Source organism: Salvia splendens, chromosome 4, assembly GCF_004379255.2.
Source record: "Salvia splendens isolate huo1 chromosome 4, SspV2, whole genome shotgun sequence".
Taxonomy (NCBI): Eukaryota; Viridiplantae; Streptophyta; class Magnoliopsida; order Lamiales; family Lamiaceae; genus Salvia; species Salvia splendens.
Genome location: NC_056035.1, coordinates 1,295,373 through 1,305,353, shown reverse-complemented (window position 1 = coordinate 1,305,353; position 9,981 = coordinate 1,295,373). Strand labels below are relative to the sequence as shown.

Sequence of the window (9,981 nt, the reverse complement as noted above, 5' to 3'; positions counted from 1 at the left end):
TTACTCCAAATTAATTACGCATTAGTTAAGCAGTTCTTATCTCCTTCCTCTCTCACACAGTCACACACTAGTCAACACAGTCTCACACTCAAATCTTCCATTTATATTATCTTCCAAACCTTTCTTCTCTCCATCTGTCTCTCTCTAGTTTATTCTCTCTCCACCTATACATACAGCTCATACATTATTCATAATTTAGAGAGAGAAAAGATGAACGACAAAGTGCATCCGTCGGCGAAGCCAGCCGCCAACGGCGGCGCTCCGGCAGCGGCGAACCCGGCGTTTCCGGCGAACAAGGCGCAGCTCTACAACACCAGCCGCCCGGCCTACCGCCCGCAGCCGCCGCCGAAGCGCGGCCACCGCCGCAGCTGCCTCTGCTCGTGCTGCCTCTGGTCGACGATCGCGATCCTCCTCATCCTCCTCCTCGCCGCCATCGCCGGCGCCGCGATCTACGTCCTCTACCGCCCCCAGCGCCCCTCCTTCGCCGTCAATTCGCTCCAGCTCTCCAGATTCAACCTCACCGACAACTCAATCGCGTCCTCGTTCAACCTCTCCGTCACCGCGCGGAACCCTAACAAAAAATTGACCTTCTTCTACGATTCAATTGCCGTCAAATTCATCTCCGGAGATCTCGACATTGCCGACGGATCCTTCCCCGGCTTCACTCACGGGAGGAGGAACGTTACGACGCTTAAAAGCGTCGTTTCGAGCTCGAAAAATCAGATCGCGGACGGCGCCGACACTACGCAGCTGAAATCGAGCTTGAAGAATAGGAGCCTGCCGCTGAAGATTCAGCTGGACACCAAAGTGAAGGTCAAAATTGGGGGAATCAAAACGAAGAATCTCAGAATTAGGGTTACCTGCGACGGAATTAAGATCTCGATCCCCAATGGCAAAACGGCGAAGTCGGCGACGACTTCGCACGTCAAATGCAAGGTCGATCCAAGGATCAAGATCATCAAATGGACAGTTTGAGCAGAATTGCTGCATAAGGTGTGATTTTGTTTTTGGGGAAAAAGGTTAGTTTTTTTCCCTGTATGATTGTTTTAATTTCTTTTTTGCATTATTTTTTTTGGATTTGGTATATGATTGTTGCTGTTAGAGGTAATTAGGACTTCTCAAATTTTAATTTGTGACATATACATATTTTTTTAGTTTTTAATGTCAATTTTGATGATTTTTTTTTATCATTTGAGTTTGTGTGGTTTTGAGGTAATAAATTTCCCTTAATCACACAAGTGGAATAAATTGTTCCCATTTTTATTGTTATAGAAAATTAGAAATGAGCAAATTGGAAAAGAGATAAGTTGTTGATGTAAAACTATACTTGGAGAAAAAGAAAATGAGAATTCATTGATGGAGAATTATAATGTGAGAAAAAAGAGAGAATTTATTGATAGACTTATAATTAGAGAAGAGTTGAGAAAACTTAATAAAAAAATGAATTAAAAATCTTTGAAATTTAAATAATTGCTAGGCACAAATTTCATTAAGACACACATATTCCTTAATTGAAGTCATACATACCTTTTATACCATTAAGGGTAAAATAGTATACATGTAAAGCATTAATTTAATAATAAACACAATATAATACAAAATTACTACTTTAACCTCATTACGTCTTAGACATTATGTCTCCAAAACATTTTTCTTTACAAAAAACACAATTTAATTTAATAATAAACACAATATAATACCAAATTACTACTTTAACCTCATTATGTCTTAGACATTATGTCTCCAAAACATTTTTCTTTACCAAAAAAACACAATTTATTGAACTATAAATATAAAATCTATCCTTGTTGTGATTCAATTTTACATATTAACACAAAATATTTTTATTTTATGGGAATGTGTGATATTAATTACTGAATTTCTTGCTTGAAATTGACTTAGTACAGTAAATGTGAGTATACTAATAAGGGACTTGTAAGATATTAATTGCTGAATTAATTTGTGATAAATCTTTGAATATTGAAATTGACTTAATTTTTTTCACATGAGTTAATGTTCGATTTCAGATTTCATATGATTTTATTTGTGTCAGAATGCCAGAAGGCCCAGTAAATGATAAATTTGTCAAAATTACAGCATGAAAATTTTAAATTACACTTTGCCCAAAGTATCAAGACCAAGGAATTATTTTGAATCTTATTATTATTATTATTATTATTATTATTATTATTATTATTATTATTATTATTATTATACAAGTGTGAATTTGTGATTAATATAATAATATTTTCGGAATTACTAAAAAGAAAACAGGAAATGATTCTTCATGTCACACTTAGAATGGAAAAACAAAGTGGTTGGCCATAAGTAAATGAGCTCGAATTTGTTATATTTATCAATTTACTCTTTCATTTTCTTTTATATAGTAATATAAAATCTATATGTATAATTTAGCAATTTAAATTATAAACATCATTTTGCACATATTTTGTGACATCTAAAAATAGTATAGTACTCCACTACTCAACAAAATGTAATGTTAATTACTCCAATAATTATAAATTCTGAAAAGTCTCCCTTCCATGAATATTAATACTATAAAATTACTCAAGTTGGAAAAATATATGTATACATGCGTATTAATTTTGTGGTGTGCAAAATTAATGTAAATGGTAGGTGGATTCACGACAGTCGGTGGAAATTAATTTTATTAAATTAGTAAATAATTTATGGTTGAATGTAGGGACAACCCAATTACCCCAAAACTTAAAAAAATAATAGTAGTACTATTCTTATATGTTTTGTTGACTTTAATCAAAAGAATGTGCATTTGAAATGAACAACTTCGACACTTAAATTTTAATCATTAGATGGAAATTTATTCAAAATTGAATAAATATTTTATCGTATTACTTCAGGCATTGCTTTAGATCATCCACAATAGGAATAGCCCAGGAATAGCTTAGCCACTGCCACATCATCAACACTAAAAATCCTCCTGCCACATCATCAAAACAAGCAAATAGCCCAGCAATAGCCCAGCCATAGCCTAGCCACATAATATCCACATCACTATTAACAAATATATACAAAATGAAATAATTAACAATCACACAATATACGAAATTTAATTTACGAGACATATACGGGAAAAATTTAATAATAATATTAAAATTTTAAAAAGTACAATAATTTAAAAAAATACATTAATTTAAAAAAAATACAATAATAAAAAGGAGTGCCAATTCACTCTCGTCTCCGTCGTCGCCGCCTCCGTCGCTGTCGCCACCACCGCCGCCGCCGCCGGTCTCCCTCCGTGCCGCCTCCAACTCGTCATGCAGGCTCATGAGCAAGGTTTGAAGCACGCTCTTCTCCACGGGATCCGTCGCCACCCGCCATTCGGACATCGTCTTGATCAACTGAGCGCGCGTTTGGGCGCGAGCGAAGAATTAGAGATCCTCGGTGGATTGGCCAAGGGGGGATGCCGACTGGACCTCCTGGGAAGCCCCGGCGTTCCCCCTCGCCTCCCGCTGAGCGCGCTTGCGCCCCATCGGGCGAGGTCGGCCACCGACCGAACGCGGCGTGGGGAACTCCTGCGTCGTCTCGGGGAGGTCGTGGGAACCACCGCTGCTGCCGCTGAAATCGCCGGTGTAGTTCAGTCGTTGCTTCTTCGGCCAGCCAGAGTCGACACCTACTCGGAACTTCTCGGACTCGTTCAGCACAAGATAGCAGTTCCAGTAGGTGAAGTCCTTGTATACCCCCTTTAGTGGGAAGGCTTTCTCAGCTATTCTCCTGCGGTCCTCCTCCATTTGGCCACTGCTCATCATGCGGAGTGCGTTGGTGTACAAACCCAAAAATCGGGAGACCGCACCCCTGATTCGGTTCCAGGCCTTCCGGCAATCCTCCCCGTTGCGTGGCCTCCCCTCCGGGCAAAATCTCATGTAGGCTGCTGCTATCTTGCCCCACATGTTGACGATCCTCTGCTCGTTCGAAACGAGAGGATCGTCGCAAACACTCACACACGCCTTGCAGAGCGCGACGTTCTCCTCGTCCGTCCACCTCCTCCTCACCCGGCTCCGACGACTCGCCGACCTTCTTCTTGCCCTTCTTCGCGGGGGCGCCACGCACCCGCTCTGCCCCTCCCCCTTCAACGAGAGTTTCCAGAGCTCCGGGAGTATCAAACACTAAGTCATCTAAGGAGAAACTATCAAACCCCAAGGGCGTTTGGGTCGATGTGTGCGATGAACCAGTCGAAAAATCTAAACTGGGGCGATAGACATCCCCCGCCGTCGCCGGGGACCCCCCATAAGTCCACTGTGTAGCCGGTACTACCCCCGGAGTCCCCTGTGTCGGCGGTACCCCCCCCGGGCATCATCTGCATCCCGGGTGCCCATCCCGGTGGTGCCCATCCCGGTACCGCCGGAAACCCCCCCGGCGGACTCCCCCCCGTTGGCATCCCGGAATACATCTGCTGCCACGGGTACATGTTGTAGTACCCGGGCATCTGACCCCATCCACTTCCCACGGGGATCGACGGAGTTTGTGACCCGCTACTCCCAGAACTAGGCTCGTTGTTGAGATCCATTTCCCTTGTTGATCTTGTACAGAAATTAAGATAGAGAGAGTACTCGTTAAAACAAGTGGTGCGAATGAAAATGACGAGCAAAGCGCGTATATATAGTGTTCAGAAAAAAAAAAAAATTTCGCGCTAGGCGGTGCGCTGGGCGATCCGGGCGCTGCAATAGCGCCGAGCGGACCGCCCAGCGCCACGCGACCGCCCAGCGCTGCGCGGTTTCTCTCTCCATTCGCCCGCTGGGCGACTGCAATAGACCGCCCAGCGCCGGCGGTCGGCTGGGCGGTTGGCTGGGCGGCATTGTGGATGGTCCATGCCAAGAAAAATGAAATTTTACTGTGAATTTCATTTGAATTAAGTATAATTCAACCGGCATATTAAACTTCCTCATTTTTAATTATTAAAATAAGTACCACTTGTAATTGGAATCGGTAGAAAGTGAGAGAAAGAGTTGCACAAATGAGAATGTATGAAGTGGACATGTTAGTTAAGCCATAACAAAAAGGAAGGCATGTGATAACATGCTTTAGTATTTCAATCATTACAAACATATTTTATTTTATTTATATTTTTGTATTAAAAATTATCTAGAGTGATTTCTCATGTTAAGGGCAAATTTATTGGGTAGACATGTAACACGAACTCATGAAGTGAACTACCACGAAAGATATATTTTTCTTACTTAAATTAGAACTAAAATTATAACTTAATAGCGCAATTTACAAAAAAATAATTAAATTGACATAGTTTAATATACTCTTCATAATCTAAAAATTGTGCAAAGGAGGCCGACCATGACATTTCCAATCGATCCTAAGTGAAAATTAGATCCTTGGACATCGAGGCTACTTCCTCATTCACTCTCGTCATATACTTTTTAGATACTTTATGCAATTTTGTTCAGTTTGGGTCATTTTTATAAATAATTTAATTCAATTCTATTTTAATTTAACAAAAATGATTTTTCAATTTTGAAAAAAAATGAACTAAAAATCGAATGGTTACCCTCGACTTCAAATTTGAAACCATGTTTTATTTTTTTTGGGCACAGAAACGTGGCGAATTTGGTGTTGATGTGATACATTTTTACCCCAAATTCTGTCTCATATCAGATTTTTCATTGCCAAAATTAAATATTTTAATTTACAAACTGAGTAATAAATGATTAATCCTTTATTTGATTAAAAATCATACATTCGCAATTATTAAAGTGAGAACAATATAAACCTAAATATGTACATATGTTCCAATATAAAGTATGGGTGTATGTCTCTCTGAAAGAGAAGGTTTGTTAGTGGAAAATGACGAGTGAGAGAGAGAGATTGAATTATTCTATGATGAATACGAATGAAAGCAAGCTGTGACACTAATTGGACACATAAATTTCCAACTCATCTATATATCAATCATTCAAATTAGATAGTACTAATTCACAACCAACTAAAATCAAGACAGAGGAAAGCTTTAATCATTCAATTTCAAAAACCATGCTCTAGAAACACTACCTCCCAATCAAAATGAATACCACAAGTTTGATTGGTGATTAAATATCCATCAAATCTTCATTAAATCAGTAACTACTAACTAATCTAGTTGGGCATGATTCTCCAACACACACACACAGACACACAATCTTGATCTGAGCTGAGCCTCCTTAGAACATTCTGAACAGGCCACAGCGACGTCGAGCAGAGTGCCCCCCGCCCCTTTCTGACAGCGTCGAAGGCCCCTTTTTTTGGCAGACGGCCCGTTTCCAAAGGTGGGCTTGATCTAGTCACGGGGAGGCAGAATTTGCATCTGAATGGACGTCGTCTCAGCATCCATAGCTGAGACACGGTATTTTGGTAGTCTGGGACTACACGGAGCGCTTCAGTGGGAGTTGTTCCTCTCAATCAGAAACGAAAGGAGAGGCTATCAGCGAGGTACGAGGCTGTTCAAAGAAGAAACGGTTAATCAAAAAACACCTTTGCATTAACAGGGAAAGAGCTTTTCCCAACACATTGAATCTTTGATGCAAAGAAATCATTTAAATAAATAAAATACCTCCATAGATTTGAGCAGGAAAAAAACTTGTGCTCATATCCAGAAATCTTCTATATGACCTTTGTACCTTTCAGCTTTGTTCCTCCAACATCTCGCCCAACATCTCCACGCCTCTCTTGGACATCTCGCCGCCTTTTAACAACGCTGTGAGGAATCTCGGGTACATAGCAGGATAATCCATCGGAGCAGGCACATCCTGGATAGAAAATCAAAGTGTATCTCTCATTAATTCTAATCAATAATCGTACTCGTTGCATCTCATGACATACACATTCCAAAATTGTATCTTTAAACTTCAGCAAGAAAGTGGGCAAGAAAAATGAACTATTACCACATGTATACTGACCGACCTGTAGTATAAATGTGTTAGAAGCTCTTTTACGACATAAATTGTCTCTGTATAAATACACTCATAAACATACTCGCTACCTAAGTGCTTAAACTAGGCAACAATCAGTCAATTGTGTTGCACCGTAGGCATATCTAAACAGTTGATATAAGTCATATTTCATTGAGTCCATTAAACTTTAGTCGAGATTCCACGCCTAGGCAGGGACAACAAACCTGCGGGTCGAGATGGATATTCAAACAAATTCTAGAAAACAGGAAACTGGCACAGAGTAAGAGAAAATGTAAGCTAAAAAGGATAGATTTGAACCACACTGACACCCAATCATCAGCGTAAAAGCATGAAGATAATTAATTGAGAAATAAATTATCGAAAATTTCTCACGTTTCTGTAATATTAGCAGAAAAGAGGAACACTTCTTTTTCACGAACAAAAGAAATATAATTATAAAATCTCTATTAAGAGATGAAGTGTCGCACCATGTGCTGAAAAATGCCATGAGTCCCGATATTAGCAATTGCAGGCTCCAATGGCACCTGATCCACAGATAAAAAAAAGAAAAGAAGATTATTAAGTATTCATCACGAAAAAAGTATATAAACGGATAAGATACCAACCTTCCCCTTTTTACTAGCCATCCCACCATTGCTTGCGGGCTCCTTCCCGGAATTCGTCCTCTTTGAAACTTTGCTTGTGTCGATCACTTTAGCTGTAGCCACCTGCTGCTCAGATGTGATGGCGACACTCTGCTCCGACCCTCCAATACCTAGTATGGTGAGAGGTGCAGAAACGTCTCCAGCACCTAGTATGGCGAGAGGTGCAGAAACGTTGGGTCTCAGACCACTCTGATCCGAAGGCTGATTTGCAACAGTACAGTGTTTGAGAGCTTCGTTTATGGCAGCCACTGCATTGTTATAACTCTCCTCTGACAATGAACCCTCTTCCCCCAGTATTATAGCTCGTCGACAAAGGTCATTGTAACGCCGAACCTTAGCTTGCACTTCATCTAATTTCTCACTAAGGGGAATTCTACTTGTGGCAGCATTTGTCCATCGTTGCAGAATGTACTTAAATGGTATGCTAAAGACACCGGACATTTGGAGAACTACAATACAATGCCTACAAAGATATCCTTTAGATTGAAATGTACGACAAGAACAGTATATATCAGATTTCAATTCATTCCATTCCACCAAATAACCTAGATTATTTTCGAAGTCTTTCACTCCATATATTTTCGTTGAACCATCTTCATTTTCTTTTTTCAGATGGCAAGCTGCTGCTCCTAGAACTTCCGTTTGAAATTTCCGGAATATCTCATGACTATAAACAAGCAGCATTTGTTTCTCAAATGGCGAAGGTGACTTCAGCTCTGGCGTTTCATGCCAAGCATCAAAATTTGCTTTAGCCTCCTCTTCATATCTGTCTTCAAGAATCGATTCGTATTTCCCTATGAAATCTCTCAAAGAAGTTTCCCCATTTATGTACCTATCGAAGAAGGAGTTCAAGCTTTCAGACCTCGAAGCTGCTGACAACCCAGCAAAAGAAACATCCTTTGTAAACACAGGCACCCAGAGTTTCCGATCTTCGTATAAGGACTGAAAAAATTCATCTTCTTGAACACTGAACCTTTCAGTCAATTTCCACCATCGTTTTTCAAAACTTTCTTCGTTCCATGATCTATACAAGCATTTATTTAGTTTCCCCATTAAAGATTCATGCCACACGCTAAGGTACTCAAGCCTTCTTGGCAACCTTTCCAGAATGTTCCATAAATGAAAATAATGATTAGTTTCTGGAAAGACCATGTGCACAGCAGCTTTGATAGCCTCATTTTGGTCGGTGAGTAGAACTTTAGGGCTTCGTCCCCCCATTGCCAAACACCACGACTGCATCAACCAAATAAACGCATATACTGTCTCATCTGCTATTAACCCACAACCAAGCAACGTAGGCTGGATGTGATGGTTCACTCCGATAAAAAGAACCAAAGGAACTCTATACTTGCTTGTGAAATAGGTTATGTCAAGTGAGACCACATCACCAAAGTACACGAAATCCTCCACGCCTTTGGCGTCAACCCAAAACACATTTCTCAGCCGATGCTCTTCGTTGAAATCCAACGCATAGAAAAATTTCGGATTCTCTTCATGCATTTGTGGAAAAAAGTCAAGTAAAAGCTGAGCACCACCATCTTCCAAACTCAAAAACCGCCCCCTATCATGCTGATTCCGGATCACGTTCTCCATACACGACCCCAGAAACTGATAAGCGCCGTACTGTTTCAACACAGAAGGAGGAACTTTCTTCCTCCTCACTTTAGTATCATTGCTAACAGAATCAGCAATCCTATGACTTCTAAAAAAGTGCGCTTGATCCGGTAAAAGCTCGTGGTTATGTTCCTTCACGAAACTATGAATGTACCACTTCCCATTAATCCTACGCTTCACGTGCATGCTAGCTTTACACCCTATCTTAGGCGAAGGCCTCGGATTAACAGTATTATCCGATTGTTGCTTGTTCCCATACCTAATGCACGAAAATTTAGCATCAATGAATTCCTTTGAAGCCCTAGACCGACGGCTGCTCAATTTAGCAGTACCAAACCCAACCGATTTCGCGTATTCTTTGTAATACGCGTATGCTTCGTCGTGTGTATCGAATTCAAGATCATCCCTAGGCTCTAAGTTCGAATTCACTACAACACTACTACTGCTCGCCTCCATTTTCTTATTTGCAACAAAAAAAGCTATAATCAAAGTTTCTCTACCAATGGCGGCGACAAATAAGCTTCATAAAATTAACATCAAAATTTACCTACAATTACAGTTAAACAGAAACATACTCAATCAACTGAAAGATAATTAAGACTCGATGATTGGATATATGCCCAAACTAAAAATTCGGAATTGGGAACACGAATTGGTACCCTAAATTGGGAAAAGATTTTTTCCTTGCTTGCCGCAGCTGGTGGAAGGTTCTGGGACGAGCAACGTTTGATTGCAAACAAATAAAGATGAAACCTTTTTGTTAACGAGCTGGTCAGATGATTTTC

At 40.3% G+C, this 9,981-nt stretch overlaps 2 protein-coding genes across 3 annotated transcripts; one reads left to right on the top strand and one right to left on the bottom strand.

Annotated features, from left to right (window-relative positions):
- LOC121801652 (NDR1/HIN1-like protein 13) lies at positions 1 to 1,168 on the top strand. Its single transcript, XM_042201189.1, has one exon. The coding sequence runs from the start codon at positions 211 to 213 to the stop codon at positions 973 to 975; it is 765 nt and encodes a 254-aa protein (XP_042057123.1). The 5' UTR covers positions 1 to 210; the 3' UTR covers positions 976 to 1,168.
- Positions 1,169 to 5,904: 4,736 nt separating this feature from the next.
- LOC121798120 (protein FAR1-RELATED SEQUENCE 4-like) lies at positions 5,905 to 9,981 on the bottom strand. Of its 2 annotated transcripts, XM_042196965.1 has the most exons (5): positions 9,856 to 9,981; positions 7,544 to 9,743; positions 7,406 to 7,462; positions 6,578 to 6,773; positions 5,905 to 6,464 (listed from the first exon to the last, which is right to left on the bottom strand). In XM_042196965.1, the coding sequence occupies exons 2-4, from the start codon at positions 9,650 to 9,652 to the stop codon at positions 6,648 to 6,650; spliced, it is 2,292 nt and encodes a 763-aa protein (XP_042052899.1). In that variant the 5' UTR covers positions 9,653 to 9,743; positions 9,856 to 9,981; the 3' UTR covers positions 5,905 to 6,464; positions 6,578 to 6,647. The 2 variants fall into 2 exon arrangements, with proteins under 2 accessions (XP_042052899.1, XP_042052898.1); XM_042196964.1 differs by having other exon boundaries at positions 7,544 to 9,973.

Excerpts from the sequence above, each read along its gene's own strand:
- LOC121801652 (XM_042201189.1), top strand. The coding sequence starts at position 211 with ATGAACGACAAAGTGCATCCGTCGGCGAAGCCAGCCGCCAACGGCGGC.
- LOC121798120 (XM_042196965.1), bottom strand. The coding sequence starts at position 9,652 with ATGGAGGCGAGCAGTAGTAGTGTTGTAGTGAATTCGAACTTAGAGCCT. Across the intron at positions 7,463-7,543 it reads TGGCTAGTAAAAAGGGGAAG|GTGCCATTGGAGCCTGCAAT; the intron begins GTTGGTATCTTA and ends TCTGTGGATCAG. Across the intron at positions 6,774-7,405 it reads ATGGCATTTTTCAGCACATG|GATGTGCCTGCTCCGATGGA; the intron begins GTGCGACACTTC and ends TTTTCTATCCAG.